Source organism: Malania oleifera, chromosome 4 (assembly GCF_029873635.1).
Source record: "Malania oleifera isolate guangnan ecotype guangnan chromosome 4, ASM2987363v1, whole genome shotgun sequence".
In the NCBI taxonomy this organism is placed as follows: domain Eukaryota; kingdom Viridiplantae; phylum Streptophyta; class Magnoliopsida; order Santalales; family Ximeniaceae; genus Malania; species Malania oleifera.
In genome coordinates, this window is record NC_080420.1 from 102,316,150 (window position 1) to 102,339,511 (window position 23,362).

At 37.3% G+C, this 23,362-nt stretch overlaps 1 protein-coding gene across 12 annotated transcripts in view; it reads right to left on the bottom strand.

Moving 5' to 3' along the window:
- Nucleotides 1-21,900, bottom strand: part of LOC131154299 (myosin-binding protein 1) — a 36,114-nt gene extending 14,214 nt beyond the window's left edge. Inside the window, exons 1-6 of one of the 12 annotated variants that reach the window (XR_009136415.1) lie at nt 21,735-21,891; nt 21,321-21,510; nt 19,348-20,569; nt 18,570-18,914; nt 16,616-18,136; nt 15,834-15,970 (exon numbers count right to left, since the gene is read on the bottom strand). Coding sequence is in view for 7 of the 12 variants with exons in the window: in XM_058106984.1 (XP_057962967.1) it covers nt 16,650-18,136; nt 18,570-18,914; nt 19,348-20,464 (2,949 nt within the window). In the remaining 5 variants the exon portion in view is untranslated. Of the gene's footprint in view, nt 1-15,833; nt 15,971-16,615; nt 18,137-18,569; nt 18,915-19,347; nt 20,570-21,320 lie in introns of all 12 variants that reach the window. The other 11 variants (XR_009136416.1, XR_009136412.1, XR_009136414.1 and 8 more) reach the window with 11 other exon arrangements.
- Between the last annotated feature and the right edge of the window lie 1,462 nt (nt 21,901-23,362).

A 23,362-nucleotide genomic window follows, 5' to 3' on the forward strand; every position in this document is an offset into this window, starting at 1 on the left:
ATGTGTTGTTATTTCACTCTCATCTTGAATATCTCACTAAACCAATCCAAGGACGAATCTCAAAAGTGAGGCAATTTGCATCCTTCAAAGAATAGTCTCCACAATCACATGACCAGTACCGCACATGCCGCTAAAATCAATCCTAAAAAAATTAAAAATAAAAAAATAGAGGCTTCCACAAGCCAATGATTTTATTGGAGGCTTTTTTGAGTATTGATTTTAGAGCTCTCGGGAGGCTTAAGAACATGAGGGCTTTGTGGTGGTGTGCAGCTTTTGTAGTTAATACTTGTATTTTTCAAAATTGAACTTAATATATTGATTTAATTAGGGATAGGATTGTGTGCTTTGCTTTGCAATTGGTTTTTTTGACAGGAGCAATGTGGTTTTCTATGATATTAATTCAATGAGATTTGTTGGCTGAGTTTTATCTTTCTTCTTGTGTATGTTTCTTTCTCGTTTGTTTTCATAATATCATACAAGATATATTCACAGGGGCTGATTTAAACAGTACATAGGAAAAGAAGTAAAAATCATGAGGATAAATATGGAGGTCACAAGGAAAAAAAAAAAGATCCCATGAAAGATCTTAGAGTTTGCTAGTTTGTTATGTCAAGTGATCAAACAACAATAAACACTTGTTTTAAGAAGGGATATGGGCCTTAATAATGTTTATGATGCACAAAATATAAGTCAAATAGTTTCTTGTCAGATCAATAGTCATGTAAAAATTGTAAAGTTATCCTAGTTAAAAGTATTGATGAAAACCATGTAGAAGTCCTAAACTTATAATTGATTAATGAGGTAAAGCAAAAAAGTAGACATATATTAGACATATTAGAGTGCACAAAAGTTATACATGCATTTGAAAGATGAAAAATGAAAAATTATAGGAGTTGCACTCCCATTCAAAGTTTAAAATGCATGGGAGCATATGGTTGATCAATTAATTAACAAAATTGTAAGGACTAATAAAAAACACACTGCTGCCTCTATATATAAATAAAGGTGATATTCAAAATAGAATAACTATCCGAGAATTACACTTCGGAAAAGGGTAATTGAAGAAAAGTCCAAGGCAAGAAGTAAGGGTTTCAAAATGTCATTTGGAGTTTAAAATGAATAGGAGCATATGGTTGATCAATTATTTAACAAAATTTTAGGAGTAATTAAAAACATACCGCTGCCTATATATATAAGGTATTCAAAATATAATAACTATTGTAGTCTTAAACTTAGGGAAAGGGTAATTGAAGAAAATTCTAAGGCTCTAATAAGGGTTTCAAAACGTCGTTTTGGCTTCATGATAAGGAGACCAATCATAGAAAGCGTATTCTTTTAAGAAGATTGAAAAGTTTTAGGGAAAGAATAGGGATTTTCATATGTTGTTTATTGGCCTAGGAAAATGGATTTACAAATGTTGTTTATTGGGCTAGGGAAAGACCATGATAGTGCCTGTATCATAGTATGTGTGGATTAGAAAAGAAGAAGAGAGTAGGTAAACATAAATTATTGTGTTGTAAGTTAGAGATGGAGAAGAGAAAAAGAGAAGAAGTGAAAAAGACAAAAGCATGGCAATTTCCTGGAGCATTACGTATAGCTCAAGGTTTGCCCTTTAATATATATACATATTTGTTGTGTTTTGTGGCTCATATAATTGAGTGAATGGCATGCACAAGGAGAAAACATGGTGTAATCAGTGTGCTGGGGTCTTACTAGGAGGAAACCATCAATTGTTTGTTTGTTGCCGTTGACGGTTTGTCTGAACATTCAGAAAAGGTTGCTTTCAGTATCTTTCCGTCGACGGTATGACTGAAAACCGTCAACGGTTTGGCTCTTTTCGTCAACAATTTGACTGAAACCGTCGACGGTTTGGCTCTTTCCGTCAACAATTTGACTGAAACCGTCAATGGTTCCACTTGGGGACCAATGCAAATTTTGAATTTTGAATAAAGGGACATTAGTTTAGTTAGGGTTTGGAGGGAAAACCTTCGGGAACTCTATTTATATGTCCTATTGGATGTATTTAGAGTGTTGGTTGATGATTGTTGAGAGAATTGAGAGAGTTCTTGTATTACTCTTGTAATTTACACAAGAAGATAGTGAATCCTTGCCATTTGCTCCCGTGGATGTAGGCATTGCCAAACCACGTAATTCCTAGTGTTATTGTTATTGTTATTGCTTTCATTTACTTGTTGTGGCTGTGGATTGTTCTGTATTCACCATTTAGGTGCTGCATTGTTTGTTTGATCCTTATACAAATATATATTCTGTTGTGTACATTTGGGGGTTTTACACAACAAATTGGTATCAGAGCATTGTTGTAATGGCCTCTGCATCTTCATCTGCAAAATTTGATGTTGTCAAGTTTGATGGAACCGGGAATTTCGGTTTGTAGCAGAAAAGGGTGACGGATCTTTTGGTGCAGCAAGGCATGGCGAAGGCCTTATACGGAGTTCAACCGGAAGGCATGGATGAAGCAACATGGAATGAGTTGGAGGCAAAGGCAGTATCAACCATCCATCTGTGTTTGGCTGATGACGTGTTGTATCACATCATGTATGAGGATTCTCCGGCAATAGTTTGGCATAAACTGGAAATCCAGTACATATCTAAGTCTTTATCGAACAAACTCTTTCTTAAGCAAAGGCTGTATTGGCTTAAGATGATGGAGGGTTCGGATTTGAACCAATATATCAACACTTTCAATTAGATTGTGAGCAATTTGGTGCGTGTTGATGTAAGGTTCAAGGAGGAAGACAAGGCGCTAATGCTATTAAATTCCCTACCTGCGTCTCAAACTTATGAGAACTTGGTTACAACTCTTACATGGGGCAAGGAGAGCCTGAATTTGGAAAAGGTGGCAAGCACATTGCTCGGTTTTCATCTAAGAAAAATGGCCAGCAATGATGTCTCACATAGTGAAAGACTTGTGGTGAAAAGTAACCAAGAACATAGGAGACGTAAGTCCCAGAATGGATCGCAATTGCAGTTCGGGAAGAGGAAGGACGTGAAGTGTTTTAGGTGTGGTAAAATGGAGCACATAAGACCGGAATGTCCGGAGTGGAAGAATGGGAATGCTGAAAATCAACAGGGTCCATCAAAATCTGCAAATGTAGTGGAAGGAGACTCGAAAAGCAGTGATGGTGATATGCTATGTGTTTCATCGGGTTCGAAATGCCTCACGGATGATTCTTGGATCCTAGATACTAGATGCTCTTATCACATGACAACAAATAGAAAATGATTCGACACCTACATGACAATTAATACTGGTTGTGTTTTGATAGGAAATGATATTTCATGCAAAATATTTAGTATTGGAAATGTCAAAATCAAAATGTACGATGGTGTTGTAAGAACCATACGTGATGTAAGGCGTGTACCAGGTCTAAAAAAGAACGTTATTTCATTGGGCACTTTAGACTGTAACGAGTATAGTTACAAGTCTGAAAGTGAGGAAATGAAAGTTTGTGAAGGCGACTCGTTAGTGATGAAAGGAGAAAAGGTAGCGGGAAATATCTATGCACTGTAGGGTGTTACGGTTGTAGGTGGAGCTGCAGCTATAGAATCTAAGTCAAATATTATGTGGCATATGCGGTTAAGGCATATGGGTGACTACATGTATTCAGATGTTTGGGGACCGGTGAGGATAGCATCACAGGGCAAACATATGTATTTCGTGGGTTTATCACGAAAGGTCTTGGTTTATCTCATATGGCACAAGCCTGATGTGTTTCCCAGGTTTAACTTCTTGTTGAGGTGGAGGATCACACTAGGAGAGAAATCCTCAGGTTAGACATTGGGACTGAGTACGCTAGTTTCGTTCAAGAAGTTATTTGCAGGGCTTGCAGGGTACTTCTTGGTGAAGTCAATGAGTATGACGCATTTTTCGTTTGACCGATCGCCAAAGGTATCGCTAGATGGGAGAGTTGCAAGTGAATTGTGGGCAGATTCTGCGGTAGACTACTCGGTTGTGAGTGGATGTCCACTGGCGCACTATTCTAGTGATGGAGGATCTAGACTTAGTGTTATGTCCAGACAATACATCTTTCTAAGGTATAAGAAAGGTAGGTGCAAGCTAGGTGATCCTGTGGCAAACAAAGGGATGATCGAAAACATGACTTGTGATGATAAAGTCACGGGGCAGCGTACTCAGGTAAAGGAAAAGAAACAAATGCTAGAAAACTGCAGCAGCAGCAAACATGTAATTTAGGTGGAGTTAGATACTCAGGGTAGAAATGCGTGGAGTTTTATCTCGGATCAATGGTATCACGATATGAATGGGCATGTGATGCAGGTGGAGCAATAAACTCAAGGCGGGGATGACATTGTTCATATTTTAGGGAGTTTCAGCTCGGGAGACCAGCAGGATCACGGTGGGACCATGTGCACTATCAGACTACCACTCAAGTATAAATTTGACATTCTGGTGTTATATGCATTCATTACTACCAACAGTAAGGTTCCTACTATTTTTCAAGTTGCAATGCATGGCAAAGGAAAAAATAGGTGGATGAGTGAAATTGAAGTATTGCATATGTATCAAATGTGTAAGTTTTTTAGGCTTCCAGTGTGGAAGAGGGTGATAGGATGCAATGGAGCGATGTAACTGTTGTGTGTGAATGACATGTTATTGGCTAGGAAGACTTTGACTGAGATTGTTTAGTTGGGAACTTTGTTGAAAATTTTTGACATGAATGTGTTAGGTACGGCCAAGAAGGGTTTTGGTTTGAAGATTTGCATGGACAGAGCTGCAAGAAGATTGGTGTTGTCTCAGGGTGATTTTGTAGACAGAACCGCAGGGAGACTTAGTTTGCCGTCTCAAGGGGATTCTGTGGAGAATCGATATGGAATGTCTACTGCTCGGTATCCAAGGACGGGCTGTGATGTTTGGGATATGTCAAAGGTCCCTCATGATGGTGTAATGTGGTGTTTAAGTAGGCAACAGAGTGGACCATCAGTTGTGAAATTTGTTGAAGACTATGCAGGGGGTTTTGGTGATAGAAGGCTTGCAGCAGTATTTGTGTCTACTGTTGTGGGAAGGCCTTGTTGGAAGCCTAGGGCGTAGTCTCAAGGTATTGCATCTACAACTATATCGAGGTTGATGGTAGAAGCTAAAACTGTCATCGGCAAGTTCAAGCGGCGTTGCTTGGACTTGGTATTTGTCTCTAGTTGCTAGACAGGAGGCGGTCCCAACTTAATGTCCCAAGTTCAAGCTGGTGCAGCGGGTTCATGTTTTCAGTTTTTCCTAAGGGGCTTATATTCACCAAGGTGGAGATTGTTGTGTTTTGTGGCTCATATAATTGTGTGGATGGCATGCACAAGGAGAAAACATGGTGTAATCAGTGTGTTGGGGTCTGACTAGGAGGAAACATTTGACTATTTGTTTGTTGCCATCGACGGTTTGTCTGAACATTCAGAGAAGGTTGCTCTCGATATCTTTCCGTTGACGGTATAACTAAAAACCATCGACGGTTTGGTCTTTCTGTCGATGGTTTGACTAAAACCGTCGATGGCTACACTCTTTCCGTCAACGGTTTGATTGAAATATAATGAAGCAACTAACGATTGCTACATACATGATTAGGTACCTTTTGAGGAATTGGTATATCCAAGTCACGTTGGGATGGATGTCCAAAATTAAAAGTCAAAATATGAACAATAAAGTAGGTAGGGTTGTCTGATGGTAGCGATGTCTATGCCTACTTTCTATTGTTCATAAATCCTCGATTGTTTCTCTTGGACAGTAAGTAACAGATTTAGGAAAGAGGCGGAAGTTATCTCCATAAGGGTAAGGGTAGGAACAAGAGAACCAACACATGTGGGGGACTAGAGATTGTTGATGAACTCAGAATTGATTCAAGGGAGGATCGACACTATAGAAATAAGGTGTCCTCTAAGAAATAGTAATATCTGTGTTAACAGACTTCTTGCAATAGTGGAAATCAAAAAATTTATATCCTTTATGAGTTCTTTACCCAACAAAGACACATTTACAACATAACGAGTGAGCTTTTCCTAAGCAATGGATTATGAACAAAACATGTGCACCCAAAGACATAAGGCACTAAAAGAACAAGGATGTTTCTGGGTACACAATAAAGAAGGCTATTTGTTCCCTTAGGACACTAGAGGTTATCCTGTTAAGCAAAAGATAACTTGGTAAGAAGAGAATCATTCAAAAGGGTTATAGGAACATGAATATGAAATAGCATAGATCGTGCTATGTCAAGTAAATGTATAGAGGGTATGTACACATAATGTTTAACAAATAATCCTTTGGCCAAGCAGAAATACTGAAGCTCAAACAAATTTAACTGCATTATCGGTTGAGAATTTTGAGTAATAATGTCAAATTGAATTTATTTCTCAGTAGAATTAGCAAATATATTAAGAAATTCATAACTATTTTTCAACTGATAGATCTTGGTCATGCAAAAAATCATCCACAAAGAAAACAAAATATTGATGATCGGGCAAACTTTTGACTATACACAAACCCCAAATATCTGAATAAATAAAGAGAAAAATGATTTACTATGAGTCAACTCTAAACGAAAAAGATAACCTAATATGATTTCCTAATTGACACGCAAAAAACTCAAAATATACTTGAACATAAGAAGAATTTGTCGTAGTTTTTCAAGGGATAAGTGACATAAATGAGCATGCCCCTAATCCAAAGAAACACCATGAGTGGAAATTGAAGTTGTGTTACAAGGACTAGATCTACCACCACTACAACTGAAATAGCATAAGCCATCCTTCAAACCCTCCACTACTTTTGTTCTTCCTAGAGATCTTAATAATGTGGAAAGGACAAAAGGTCATGAAACAGTTACGAGATTTAGTTAATTGACTAACTAACAACAATTCAATGGAAATTTAAGCACATACAATAGAGAAGAAGTAGGAATTAAAGGAAATGAAAGAATATTGCCACAACCAAAAATGGGCGTGATTGAACCTTCTAAATGACCTTAGAGTGTGAGGTAGTGGGTTTCGATTGGAATAAAATAGGGCTACTTGTCATATGAGGGAAGGCACTATAATCAACAACCTAGGGTAAGGAGGATGACAGGCAAGAAGTGTACCCAAACAGCAGTACTAGATATAGAAGATTGAGTTTAGAATTATTGAACCGTGTGAAGAAGAACGTTATACTCCTCTCAGGATACAATGGATGATGTAATCAACACCCTAATCACTAGGTGCACTTGAAGAGTCAACAGTAGAATCATCATCGACAAAAGACATATTTTCTCAAGTCAGTTTCCTATGGAGATCCCAACAACGATACAATATGATTATCCTTGCTATTATGTGTGCAAAAATACGAGAATTGCTTTGACAAACTCCTCACCTTGATGCAATGTACATGCCACAACCATCATCTAAACCTCATCTTCATCCTTGAACACTTCCTTAACCATGGTTAGAGACAGTGGTAACTTTGGATGAATTATCATAGAAAAAGGCTAGAGAAGAAGCTTGAGAGCCATCTTTGGTGATTTGTTGGATTCTAACATGTGTTTCATTCATGGATGGTATGAGTTCATCAGCGAGAATCTAATCACAAATGGTTTGAAACTTAGGATTCATCCTAGATCAAGAACTCTGTCATTATCTCTTAATCACCTCATCTCAACTTCGGAACTAATGGTTGATAGAAGTTGAATTCCTCTATTATACCCTTAAGAGTTCTATAATACTCAGCGATGGATCAACCTTCTTTGTTATATTTGAAAACTTCTAATTTATGTCAAAAACACAAGCTTGATTTTATCTCATGAAAAGCTCTCATAAAGATCATCCAGATCATCCCATACAGCCTTGGTTGTTCTATGAACATCACATTTGCAGCAATTTGCGGCTCCATCCTATTCCACGTCCATATATGCAAGATGTCATTCTATTTCATCCAATCTTCATAAAATCCTTAGAATCTGAATGGAAAATGCAGCAGATACTTAAACGTGCCCTTGCAATAATATACATAGGCACTGCGTATGACCACGACAAGTAGTTGGAGGATCCAACCAATTTGATGGTGGTCGATCTGTACATTAACAATATCACCTGAAGCTCTCTATGGGGGCCATTAGAATCACCCCCAATACCCTACAATCAGCACACACCAGTATCCAGAATGAAGAACACAGCAGCAATCCAAAATCAGGCAGCACACATTAGCAGAAAAAAAAAATTTAAAACTTCAACGGTCTAAAACTCCAAGAGGCAGCTTGACCACAGAACTAAAGTTACATAATCCTAGGAGGAATCACTTGATCGCGCAGAACAGGGCAGACCACAACAAAGCACTGCAGCCAATTAATAAACAACCTTGCAGGCAGCAGCTACAGACATTACGGCTAGTAGCAGCTGTAAGTGCAGACAAGAACAAGAAAAGAGTCATCAAACACAACCAACTAGCAATCGATACAAGATTGAAAGTAATCAATCATGAAAAAAAATGAAGCGTACATACAGGATCATCATGTGACAACAGCAGCAGTATACCAGAAACAGTATGTGACTGACTTCACGCCAGCAAACCACTATGAACACACAGCATCCAACCAAGGATGTTGCACAGCCTAACCAAGAGGAAGAGTGTCTCTAAACGACTGTAAAACCTACCAGGGGATCAAATTTGAGAACCAATCAGGGAAAGAGAAGAAACAATAAAAACAGAGCGTCTAAATCCAACTCAGATAAATCAGATTTAGAGGAGATCAATGCTTTGATACCATGTCGTAAAGTTAGAGATGGAGAAGAAAAGAAGAGAATAAGAAGAGAAAAGTCTGGCAACAATTCCCTAGAGCATTACATAGAGCTCTTTGTATAGCTATTATATATTAATAATAAAAAGAGCAAGACAAAAAATTCCACCATTCACACCACATGATTACAAAAATAACACATTCTATTCTAACATTAAGGATGTGCAGGTTGGGGCAAAGATCAGTGTTAGTAATCAAGCTGAATAAACTAGAGAATTCCCAATTAAAATAGGTGCATGTTAAGGGTCTGCTTCAAGTCCTTACCCAGGAGCTTAAGGTTATGAATGAACTTACTGAACATTTCCAAGATGAGGTTCCATGTCACATGTTGTTTGTAGATGATATTATTTTGATAGATGAAACTATATGTGAAGTAAAAGAAGAAAAATGCCAAATAGTAATAATGGATTTCATAGCCTTGGATCAATTGGAAGGGGAAATCGAAGAAAGTTGGGCGCGTAGAATTAAAGTAGGCAGGTTCAAATGGAGAAGTGCATTTGGCATGTTATCTAATTGTAAAAGGCCTCTAAGATTAAAATAAAAATTGTATAAGATGACCACAAGACCAACCGCGTTATATGGATCTTAATGTTGGGAAGATATGAAAAACATACCAAAATGTAAGTGTAATTGAAAGGAGAATGTTAAGATAGATGAGTGGTATAACTCAAAGATAAAGTAAGGAATCAACACATACATAGAAAACTACTAGTAGCTCCTTTAAAAGAAAATGGAAGGGCTGCTAAGATGGTTTGGACACTTGCAACATAGACTAAATACTGGCGTCCACCTAAATGTCATGTCCATGTCAAAACTGACCCCACTCAGTTTGGACCTTATATGCCCAATTTGGAGACCTGAGTTCCAAAATCAACTAAGTATATATGTAAGGCATATATTCTAAGTTTGCTTCCAAGCGCATAATTTTCAGCTGGGAGGAGTTTTTGGGTACCATAAGCTCCGGAACGTCCACCTCAAAGTCACAGACATGTTGGAACTGATTCCGTTAAGTTTGGACCTCGTATGCTCAATTCAGACCCCTGAGTTCTAAAATCATTTAAGTATATATTTAAGGCATGTATTCTAAGTTTGTTTCAAAGCGCCTAATTTTTATCATATCATTGATTTTTCTTATGCGAATAGTTTTTTTACTCTTATTTTGGGGAAAATAACTGTATACCTACAACTAAATTTTCCTTGAATGAGATTACAAATAATTGTGGCTTTATGCTTCCTCAAGCTTGATGAGGTCAAAATATTGAATATTTGCTGTTGGGTTCTGCAATAATTCTGCTTAATTCCTTTGAACACAAAGTTTGTAACTTGTAGAACCACCAACCTTCTTTAGTTTAGCCCATAAAATTTTGATCAATCTATAGCTTCCAACTTCCAAGAAATCTAATCCCGCGTTCTTTCCATTTCTTCTCTTTTTCTTTCTTTTTCTTTTGGGACATGAAGCAGCCAATTTCACTTTAGAATTTTTTGGCGATCATTATCTACAACTTGCTTTAATAATTTCAAGAGTAAATTTTACTCGAGTATGTTGGTCTCAGCTTGGAAAATTGGTGATATTTTTGTTTTAACATTTCAAGAATAACAGAAATAACATTAGCAGCCCTTAAGTCCCACTAGGGCAATATCCCTCTGAAGCTGGAGTGGTATCAAATCCTTTCTTACTACCTGAGGCCCAACTTAGTCTAGGTCTACTACTCCCCTCGTAGTGCTCTCCCTTCTATACCCACCAACATTAGCTGAACCAGTATTTCTCATTTAATCTATAAGCAACAAGCAATGAAATAGGTGACATGAAGAATATGGCCATAGATGTGAATGAGAGCAACAACTAGATATTGTTCCAGAGTTCTATTGGCCAACATTAAGGACCCTTCTGTATTTTTGACCTCATGCTGCAGCAACTAAATCCTCTTGATCATGTTGATAATTCTGTGCTCAGAGGGGATGACAGCAGAGAAAGTGTGGAGTCAAAAATGTCCAGACAAAGCTTGGAACTAAAGACCTCAGCCATGCTTGTAACTGATGTACTTCTCCGACATTGAAAATCTCCTCCCACACCCCACCCCCTCCAAAAGTAATGGTAGTAGTTGAAAATGTTGTCGTCAAAGCCCATAATACTCCCATGTATTGGGACTCAACTTGTAACTAACAAGTGTGGGTTATCTGTGTACGAAAATTATCACGAAATTTCCCAAAAACTTATGAGAAACAAAATAGAGAAAAAACACACTCCAAAGAAAAAAAATAATCACACGCACAAGATAGTATTTATGTGATTCGGCAATTTGCTTACGTCTACAAAGTTGCAAGGATTGCACTATTATCAGGGAAAAATACAGTGCAGAAATACAGTTTTTCTTCTCTCTCAAAATCAACATCTACATAGCCCTAGAATTTCAAACTTGCACCTGTGAAGCAAAGACATGTATCTGATGAACCCCTTAGATATCTCAGAATCCACTTGACTACCTCTCAATGCTATTTTCCTGGCCTACTCATGAATCTACTCACAACTCCCACTGCATGTGCAATGTATGGCCTTGTACACACCATAGCATACATCAAACTACCAACAACTAAGGCATACGGCACCTTGCTCATAAGGTCCCTTTCTTCTTCTGTCTTCGGTGACTGTTCTTTGCTTATTTTGAAATGACTACCCAAGGGTGTGCTCACTAGTTTAGCTTCATTCATGTTAAACCAAATGAGAATTTTCTTCACATACTTTGACTGTGAAAGCTTCAATGTACCATTAGCCTTGTCTCTAATGATTCTCATACCAAGGATTTGCTTTGCAGCTCCCAAATCCTTCATTGCAAATTGTTTTGACAATTACTTCTTTAGATAATTAATCTCCTCATTGCTAGACCCTGCAATGAGCATATCATCCACATACAACAGTAAAATGATGTAAGAATTGCTAAAGAACTTAACATAGCAACAGTGATCAACTTCACATCTCTTCAACCCAATTCTATGCATAAAACTATCAAATTTCTTGTACCACTGTCTCGGAGCTTGTTTTAGGCCATACAAGCTCTTTCTCAGTTTGTAGACTAGATTCTCTTGTCCCTGAACAATGAACCCTTCTGGATGAATCATGTAAATGTCTTCCTCCAAGTCACTATGAAGGAATGTCGTCTTCACATTTAACTGCTCAAGATGTAGGTTTTCTGCAGCCACCATTCTCAATACCAGTCTAATTGTTGACATCTTCACAACTGGAGAAAATATTTCTATGTAGTCAATGCCCTTCTTCTGCTGGAACCCTTTAACAACTAATCTGGACTTATAACGCTTGCTACCATCATGCTCATTCTTTATTCTGTATACCCACTTGTTGTACAAAGCCTCCTTCCCTACTGGCAATTCAGTCAGTTCCCATGTCTGATTCCCCAACAAGGAATCCATCTCATCCTTCATGGCTAACTCCCACTTACTTGAATTTTCATCCTGCAAGGCTTCATCACAACACTCTGGCTTACCACTATCAATCAACAGGAGATTATTTAGAGCAGGTTAATAACGCTATGAAAGTCTAATGGTCCTAGAAGATCTACGGACTTCAGCTACAGGTGTACTCTGATCTACCTATGATTCTACATTCTCCTTATCCTCTTCACCCCTTTTCTAGACAGTACTTTCAGTCAATTCATCTAAGTTGACAAACTCAGATTTTGTCTTATCCATCTCTGTGACATCTAGCACTAGAGTTGACCTGTCCTTGTACATAACCTATTCATTAAATATCATATTTCTTCTTTTGATGATTTTTCTGTTTTGTTCATCCCAAAACCGATAGCCAAATTTCTCATCACCATAACCAATGAAAAAACATATTTTAAACTTTGCATCAAGTTTACTACGAGCATCGGAATCAATATGAACACAAGAAACACAACCAAAAACTTTTAAATGGGAAAACTTTACTTTTTTTATTGCTCCAAACCTCTTCAGGAAGTCTGAACTTCATGGTAACTGAAGGTCCTCGATTTATCAGGTAAGCTGTGGTACTAACAGCATCAGCCTAGAATGTTTTTGGTAGTCCAGCATGCAACCCATACTCCTAGCACGCTCATTGTGAGTTCCGTTCATGCGCTCAACCACACCATTTTGCTATGGTGTCCCAAGAATGGTCTTCTCCATCCTGATTCCATGTGCAGCACAATACTCACTGAACCCTCCATCTATGTACTCTCCTCCATTTTCTGACCTCAAACATTTCTGTCTTAACCATAGCCTTCCACTTCTTAAAAGTCTCAACTACATCAGATTTATTTTTCAGAAAATAAACCCATACCTTTTTGCTTGAGTCATCAATGAAAGTGATGTAATACCTTGAACCTCCAAGGGATGCAACCGGAGAAGGCCTCCATAAATCAGTGTGTACTAACTCCAATTTTTCAGCCTTCGATGTCCTCTCAGTTTTCAAGAAACTCACCTTTTTCTGCTTTCCTAAGATGCAGCTTTCACACATATCAAAATCAACGGACTTCAATTCTAGTAGTTTCCCTTTTGACAGCAGCATCTTCATTCCTTTCTCACTCATGTGACCAAGTCTGCGGCGCCATAAGCTTGTATTGGTACTTGCTTCAACAACTGCAATTGTGTCTCTCGGACTTGAGGTCATATATAGAGTACCAGTCTTCTTTCCACGAGCCAATACCCTGGCTCCCTTTGTAACCTTCCAAGTACCACCAACAAACAAAATTGCAGGTCAGGAATATGTCGAACCTTCTCCAATAACCAAACAAACCCATTGGGCAACAATATCCGAACGTTTCCCATACCCATGACATCCAAGGTTGTACCATTAGCCAAATACATCTTACCAAAATCACCTACAGCATAGTTCTATATGATTTCTTAGTATGGAGTGGTATGAAACGAAGTTCCTGAGTCCAAAACCCACTCATCAAGTGGACTGTTTACTGCAAGAAGTAATGCATCTTATACCTCTTTTATTACAGCATTAGCAGAATTATCTTCATTTTTCTTCTTAAGACTTTTGCATTGCCTCCTAAAGTGACCCGTTTTCCCACAGTTCCGGCATTGTACTTGTTGGCCTGATCTAGATTTACTTCTGTTTCGATTAGACTTTCTAGATTTTGATTTGCCCCGATTTGAATTTCTGTCATTACCTCTGCCTCTTGTCTCAAGATTTAGGGCAGAACCAGATCCTGAGGTTTCACCTGCATCTTTTCTGCGAATCTCCTCAGTCAGAATTAAATCTCATATGTCATTGTATTTCAGTTTTTCTTTTCTCGTAGAATTGCTTATTGTCATCCTCATTGCCTCCCAACTGTTTGGCAAGGAAGCCAAAACGATCAGTGCACGAATCTCATCATCAAAATCAATTTCTACAAACGACAATTGATTTATGATAGTGTTAAACTCATTCAGATATTGTGCTACTGATGCATTCTATGCCATCTTCAAATTGAACAGTTTCTTCATTAGATGCACCTTGTTGTTTGTTGACGGCTTTTCATACATACCAGTTAAAGCCTTCATCAAATTTGTTGTGGTCTTCTCCTTTACAACATTTTGTGACAGACCTAGACAGAGTTAACCTGAGAACTCCCAGTACCTCTCTGTCAAGAAGAGTCCATTCCTCATCCTTCATAGTCACAGGTTTTTCCACTAGAAGCGGCAGATGCAACTTCTTCCCATATAGATAATCGTTGATTTGCATCCTCCAAAATCCAAAGTTTGTGCCATCGAACTTTTCTATTCTAGGCACCTTTCCTGCTTCCTCTGCCATTGCTCCCACTCATACCTAACCCTAGGCTCTAATACCAGTTGTAAGGAAATTATCATGAAATTCCCTAAAAACTTGTGAGAAACAAAATAGAGAAAAAACACAGACCAAAGAAAAATAATCACACGCACAAGACAGTATTTACGTGGTTTGGCAATTTGCCTACGTCCACAAAATTGCAAGGATTTCACTATTATCAGGGAAAAATACAAAGTGCACAGTACAATTTTTCTTCTCTTCTCTCTCAAAAACTGCGTCAAAAAACCCTAATCACCCAAACAACGGTTTATATATATATATCCTATGCACAAGATTCACAATGGGCTACAAAACGGGCCAAAATTTTTTTCCTGGAAGCGTTCTCCCTGGACCCCCAAGAGGCTTGTCCATGAGCGCTACAGCCGCTCCATGGACTAAGCCTCAGTAAAAATCTCCCATTAAAAAACCACACAACATTATTTCGGGTCAGGTCATCATCCTGATCAAACACAACTAGGCTCCACAAAGCCCAACAATTTGACCCTGGACAACATAGAAGATTGGATGGAAATCTGAATTACCCTAAAGTTAGTCAACCTTTTATATTCATTGCAACTGGTGTTAGTCATGATCTAGAAAGGTAAAGAACTAGTCATCAGGATGCTCTAGTTCAGAATTTGAGGTATTTCAAGATGGTTTGCCATCTAGAAAACATGGTCCTATTCAGGTCGAATGTCAATCTCCATCTCATAGATCATGGTATCGCATGTTTGTTGTGTTAACTTGGTGTCATAGGATTATAGGAAAGAAACAAGCAACTGTTGCTATAATATTGAGGGTAATTTAAATGAGTTAGGCATATGCGCACACTACTGCCTAGTAGAAACTGAAGAAGATCTAACATCTGTGTGTGTGTGCGTGTGTGTGTATGGGTGCATGCACGCACATGCGTGTGTGTGTATGCTGGCTCTCTCACTCTCCTTCTCATTCCCATCTGCTTTCTTCCACCATGTAGCAAACCTAGGTGCAGCTAAAGTTATCACCTCAATGATTTTACATGAAGATTGTACTTCTTTTAACATTAACCCCAAACTAGGAAATAATAAGCTACATCATGTCAGCTTATCTCCTGGAAATGCTAATGTTTAGTTAGTTCTGTATTTGCTCCCCAACTATTTAGAAATGAGTGAAAGGCTGTAATTCGTAAGTAATTTCAACTTCAAATAATCATATAAATCAGTTAAACAGTTCAGAATTTTGCGTGATGTTATTGAAGTTCAAGCCAAAAATTTCACCTGACAGTCAACTTTCAAGTTCCATCTATATCTCAGACTTCTTTTCTTGGTCAGGGCAGCACTAGATTATTTAATCAAGTGATCATGCACTGAAAGTCTAATGGAGCATCCCAAACAACATACCACTAGATAAAGGACTGCAAATCCAAAAGATAAGCAGATAATTTAGGCGATATGATTAGAAAACTATCAGCTACATCTAAGAAATACCATTCACTCAATGAGAATAAAAATCTAAAAACTATCATTCAGATTTTTCTCTTCTTAAACATATGAGGTGGAACTAACTTTGCACCATGATATTTTATTTGCAAACCACATGGCAAAAGAATACATAGTATGGAGACATATGCATGTAAACTAAACATTTATCAAATACTCGGCAATGAGTCTCATTAAAATTTAAGGTGCTAATTTTCTGAACTAGAAATAGCTAGTACCAGAAAACAGCCTAAATTCAGTATTCAATCTTCAGTCAAGCCCATCTAACTTAATAATTCAGAGCTCAGACCTTCTCAACTGTTGAATATGCATTATCAAAGTACTGAATAGAGGAATCACCATTTATATTCAGTTTGCAATACTTGAAGTCAAGTATTAAACAGGTCCTAATAACACAGTACCCTCACAAAGCACCTTCTTTGTTAATAATTGTCAAAAAAAATTAGGGCATATGGAATAAAATATTACTGAAATATTAAGGGGTTGGAGACTTAGACGGCTTTCTCTAAAGAAACATCACAACTATATCAACATAGTAGTATGTTAATGAGAGAGTTTACCTGTTTTGCAGTACAGTATGAAGCCTCAAGCATGTTAATTAGGCTGATCTCTTCTTATCTCAGTCCTCCGTAATTCTCGCAGGTGATGAACTAACTCCTGAACAAGCTTAAGTCCCTCATCTCCATTTCTAATTGAGTTTATAGTGTGTTCAAGGAAATTCCTGTCTGCCTCAAGTGCTTCCAATCGGTCCTTCAAATCAGAAACCTCATTCCCAAGAGCAACAAAATCAGTTTCTCTACATATCATGGGGCAACCTTGCCCACTACTATTAAATTCACTATTTTCCTTGCTAACAAATTCGTTGCCCTGAAATGACAGAATACGTCCTTCTTGATCACTTGGACTTCCACTGCTTTCTACCAATCTACTGTTTTCCTCAGACCCCTTTCTAACCTCAAGTGTGTTCAAATTATTTAACTCATCTCCTTCATTTGCAGAATACTCACCATTTGCCAGGTCAGAGTGTAATCCATTATTTGAGAACTCAAGAAGCTTCTTCTCCAACTTCTTCAGACACTTTGAAATAGATGATCTTTCATCTTCAAGCTCTGATAACAGATTCTTCACAATACTCGTATTCTTACCCCCAACCAGCACTTCCGATCCTTCAAGTTCATCACATAATACATGTACCATAGCAACTGAGTTGCTGGGTGAGCTTGCATTATTTTCAGCATGACTTGCATCTGACAGTTCCAATCTAGTACCTCCTGGCTTCAAATCAGAAGCTGACCTCACTATACTCTCCAAAATTGGTTCATTAGGGAGCTTCTTCCTGCAAAACTCTAGCTCTTCTTCTAGATCTTGCATTTCTTTCTCTCTCTCTGAAAGGAGATCATTTGCTTTTTGCAGTGCTTCCATGTCATACTCAGCTTGCTCTTCCATCATTCTTAAGTATTGTAAAGCTTCCATATGGAGTGCTGCTTTCTCCTCCTGCAGTCTAGTAATCATAGCCATAGCTTGATTTGCAGCAACTGCAGAAGCATTTCTTTCTTCCTCCAGGTCCTTATATAAAGCATTTAAGGATTTCCTGTCATGCTCAACCTGTCGTTTTAACCTATCAACCAAACTTTCCCCTTCGATTTCACTGACAACGCTACCATCCAGAGATTCAAAACCAGATTCATTTCTCTCCAGTGATTTCCTTTTCTGAAGAATCTGCAACCCAACCGTACCAGAGGCATCAGATGACTTCAATTCATCAATATTTAAAGACACTCTAGGACTCATATCATTCAATGGTAGGTCAATCCCTCTATTAGCAGAGATTTGTGACAGCAAGAGCTTCAAATCTTCATTAACTTTTGCAGAATCTTTCCCAGACCATTGTTCTGCAAGCAAACCAGAAAACTGTCTTCCCCTATTGCCAACAGCTATCTTATAAGCATCACCAAGTTCCAAGTTGTTGGGTACTTGCAGACTAGTTTCAACGGATGCTTCACTTGTTGTTATTGATCCACTTCCTGTCTTGCGGATGTCTCCTGTCTCAGTTACGGATGGCTTCTCAAGTCCACTGCTGCCTGAAACATTGGTGGCAAGAGATTATTACAAGCTACATAACAGGAATATGACATAATCTGGTAATGGGGTTTTTAAGCATCAAATAGAAATAAAACAATTCAATTTCCATTATCACTGGATTTCGATACAGAAGGATGTAATGTAAAATGGAATCATTGCCAGGATCAGAATAAACATACATACATACATATATGCATACATGCGTTATAAAATTAAGAATTAAATCATTCTTTGAAATTAAAATGCGGTATAAGTATTAAGGAAAAAGGAAGACATGAAATTATCATGAATGTAATAGAGAGAGACAAAATATGCATTTCAAATACCATGAAAGGATGAAAGGAACAAAGTGTCTTTATTTTTCATTTGGTGTCCAAACATTCCCAACAACAATGGAAAAGGGAAAGAAAGAGTACAGAGCTAAGAGATTACCACTTGCTCCCAATACTTCAGGGGCAGTTTCTGTTGCATTGGATGACTGAGGGGCAGCTTCATGGGAAATAAGCTGAGCAAACCCAGAAGAATCAATTTTAGTCTCAGCCTGTTGCCAAGAAAGTTCCTCCAAGCCATGACCAACGGCATCAGTACATGCCACAACTGTCCCATCATTTGGCTCCACATTAACTAACTGCACCTTTGAAAATGAAACCACTTCCAAGTTGTTGGGCACTTGCAGACTAGTTTCAACAGCTGCTTCACTTGTTGTTATTGATCCACTTCCTGTCTTACAGATGTCTCCCGTCTCAGTTACGGATGGCTTCTCAAGTTCACTGCTGTCTGAAACATTGGTGGCAAGAGATTATTACAAGCTACATAATAGGAATATGACATAATCTGGTAATGGGGTTTTTAAGCATCAAATAGAAATAAAACAATTCAATTTCCATTATCATTGGATTTCGATACAGAAGGATGTAATGTAAAATGGAGTCATTGCCAGGATCAGAATACATACACACACACACACATACATACATACATACGTTATAAAATTAAGAATTAAATCATTCTTTGAAATTAAAATGCAGTATAAGTATTAACGAAAAAGGAAGACATGAAATTATCATAAACGTAATAGAGAGACAAAATATGCGTTTCAAATACCATGAAAGGGTGAAAGGAACAAAGCGCCTTTATTTTTCATTTGGTGTCCAAACATTCGCAACAACAATGGAAAAGGGAAAGAAAGAGTACAGAGTTAAGAGCTTACCACTTGCTCCCAATACTTCAGGGGCAGTTTCTGTTGCATTGGACGACTGAGGGGCAGCTTCATGGGAAATAAGCTGAGCAAACCCAGAAGAATCAATTTTAGGCTCAGCCTGTTGCCAAGAAAGTTCCTCCAAGCCATGACCAACGGCATCAGTACCTGCGACAACTGTCCCATCATTTGGCTCCACATTAACTAACTGCACCTTTGAAAATGAAACCAAATCCTCAGGCTTGGAAGGTGGATGTATCAGTTTCTCTGATATAAAATTCTCAGTCGAAGTAACAATATGAGGTTCCATCTGTACACATTTAATTTGAAAATCTTCCTTAGGACCATCAGTTTCACGAACTAAAGCACCCGTATCATCATCATCAGACAGCAGGACATCTGATTCAGTATCTGAAGTGATCTTCAGCTCTGAATAGCCTATATGAGACAAAGGATCAAATCCACTATTTCTTAACTGAGAAGTGTGAACTGGTCCAGATGATTTGTTTTCTCTCTTCTTTAAGTCAGCACAATCATGTACAATAGCACTGGATAAAGGCAGATCAAATTCAGCAGCCTTAGGTCCAACTAACTCAGTCTGAAGCAATTTTTGGGCATAACCACCAGAAATGAAAAGGTTGTTGCAACAACAACAATGCCTTTTTATCAATGAGCCAAGGTTATGAGATTCACATGAAGGATCTTCATCAAAATCAATGTGAGGTTCTGCCCCCAATTTACCAACCAGCAATCTGTACGTTTCGGCATTGGACTTATTTATGGTAGCAAACGAGAAGAGGCAATTTTCACACATCCCATGAACATCAACAATCTTATTGTGAGCATGACAAAAAACTAAGGATGATATCTCCAATTTATGATTCCTGCAGATCAAATCCAAATAAAATCCCAATTTTTCATTGCCCAAAACATGATCAAGTCTTGAGCATATCAAACACGGTGTTTGCAGTCCACAGTGGCGAGCAAACCTTGTCACTAAGTATGAGAAAATGGCATCAATGAACAGCAAAAAAATCAACAACCATTCAAGTACAGCTGATGCCAAAGCCACGGTAAAACCTTGTGAATATGTTTGTGACTGGGTAGAAGAAATCCCGGCCACAGCCATACCCAGCAAAAGTGAATGAATTCACAGCAACAGATCAACGCCTACAATGGATCAACGCCTCCAATCTTCAAAGAACAAAATCAAATATCCAAGCGTAGTTTAGCACTGTGGGCATTAATAATCAGACAAGGGGAAGAAACAGTTTAGAAAAGAACCAAAAGCTACAACCATCAAGAGCAACACATCCAAATTAATATATATATATATATATAATAAAAGTCAACTGTGAGACATTTTCAACATTCATTGAAGCCAAGAAGGCATGAAACGGTTAAAATAAAGCAATGCATGTTGTGTAGACGAATCAGAAGCTAATAGGACGAGTTTATTAACAAAAAAAGAAAGAAAGAACAACACAATCATCCAATTGAGCCAGTCAGAAGTTATTCAAACAGGTTTCTTAGCAAAAAAGCAATAACACCATCTTTCACGCAGCATTGACAACTAGACCTTAATGTATGCCTTTGTCAGAAGCTAACAAAACGAACTTGTTTTTTAAAAGAAAAAAAAAAAAAAACTTCTCATGCAAAATCAATACCCAATAAGAACCATAGATTGAACTCAAATATCAGCAACTATAAAATAAAATTCTCGGCAAATGAAACGAAAGAAAAATAAATAAACTGTGATTATATGTGTTCAATACCTGTTTAAACCCCAAAATTTAAATAAAGCAAAAGCTAGCAATTAACAAAAATCTTAGCAGAAAAAATTCATATCCAGAAGAACCAGTTCCCCATAATGATTTACTACCCAAACAACCCTGGATCAATCAAAATTATAATTTAAAGGGTCCAGACATTATCAACAGAAAACAACAATTAAGAAAAAATAACAATAAGAATAGAAAGCAAACCTTTTCGCATGAGAAATCCAGGAAAGCAGAGCACAAAAGTTTCAGTGCAGATCGGCAAATCAAAGCCACCCACCTTGGAACTCATGACAAAACCCAAAACCCATTTAGAAGAAGATTAAAGCCGGAGAAGACAACAGAATATATAGCCCCAACCTAACAAAACAGACTTTGAAATTTTCTTCTGACAGATCTGCACGTTGTTTTCAGATTAGAATATGAGCTAATCAAAACGCCGACAAAGGCCAAAAAGTCGGCTACAACTATACAGCACGACACATGCCGAAAGTGCCCGCGAACGAAAGCCGACGCTTTTAATTCGTCTATTGAAAAAGAGAAAAAAAAAAAAAACTGCTGGTTCAAAGTTTTCAGAGCCCAGAAAGAGAAAATGCGAGAAAGTGATGGAAAATTTGGTACCTCGTCCCCTGTGGCGTGGGGTAGAGGATCAAAGGTGGCAGTATGGAGAATGCGACATTGACATTTTGGTAGAAGGGCGCTGTGTCACCTTGCGAACGAGGTTTGTGGCATAGCACGTAAAGTATGAGATAGAAAATATAGTTTTCTTTTGCCGTCCAACCACAGCTCTGCCTAAGCACGCTCTTTTGTAATTGTCATTTAATTCTACTAATAGATAACAGACACCTGTGCATTGATTATTTATTTTTCATACATATTTTATAAAAACTATAATTTAGAGTGTAACAAATATAAATTTTAATTTGACTAATTAATTTGCGCATAAATTATTGAAAATATATTTTTATCATATTATCAACTAATCACGTGTAATGGAGAATAAAAACTTAAATTTAACAATTTAGGATAGTCTCTAAATAAAATATTATAATTAATTTATGTATCAAAATAAGTATTTAATAAATTTATTTCCTTTAAAAAATAATAAACAAATAAGTATCTTAAATTATGTGGCATTATAATAAATGACTATTTCTTTATGTAATTGCACAAAAAAATTAATGGTGCTTCGTTCTCATAATTTTACTTTATTTTATTCAAAATTACCATAAATATGCATTGCGATTTGGAGGCCGAAGACCTTGTTCATTTTTTATATATGCTGGTCAAAAAATTGTATGTGTGAAATTAAAGTTTTACTTATAAGAAAGCTAATAATAACTAGAACGTGTTAAGCAAGTATGAAAAATTTTAAACAAAATGATATAAAATAAATATAATATTAGCCTTCAATTATTAGGTCTCATCTCCTTATTCTACTTGATGAATATTTGAATCATTACACGAGAATAAGGAATGGATAGATTTTGTTCGATCACTTTCTTACGAGGCATTGTTAAAGTTTGAGACTATTTTCGAGTTTGAATTTTAAAAAGGATTAAACTGATTATGGAATGAAAAATGAGTTATCTCTCGTTATATAGCTCAAGTATCACGGTTATACATCAGATGTATACTAAGGAAATCTTGACTTGTAAGGATAGTTCAGACTCGAGCTATATGAGGTGCCTTTTGTACAACAAAATCATGAGATCAGTTGCTAAAGCAAACAATGTCTCAACAGAGTTGGGCCAAAACTATTACATTTGATATTAGAACCACCATGGGGATATTATCATGTATATGAGTGGATCTTAAACACAGGTATGGTTCACTATGACGAGAAAGTTAGAGATCGGACAAGAGCATGTGACGGTCCCACATTAGATGTGTATTAGAAAAATTTTAGATTTGTGAGGAAGATTTGAATTTGACTATGCGAGACACCTTTTACAAGATAAAATTATGAAGTTAGTAGGTCAAAATGAACAATATCTCGTCGAAATGAACAATATGTCAGACGCCTGTTAGTAAGCCTCCCATTATTGGAGGTAATGTGAAAGTGATATTCAAATTAAAAAAAAAATACAAAATAAATGAATCAACAGAAAAAGTTCTTTCATTATTAAGAATCTAATTGTCATTTTAACAAACAAAAAAAAATCAACTATAAATTTATAAAAGAATATATACATGAATATAAGAATGCTTAGAAGGATCTAATTAGTTTTATTATACTATAAATTAGA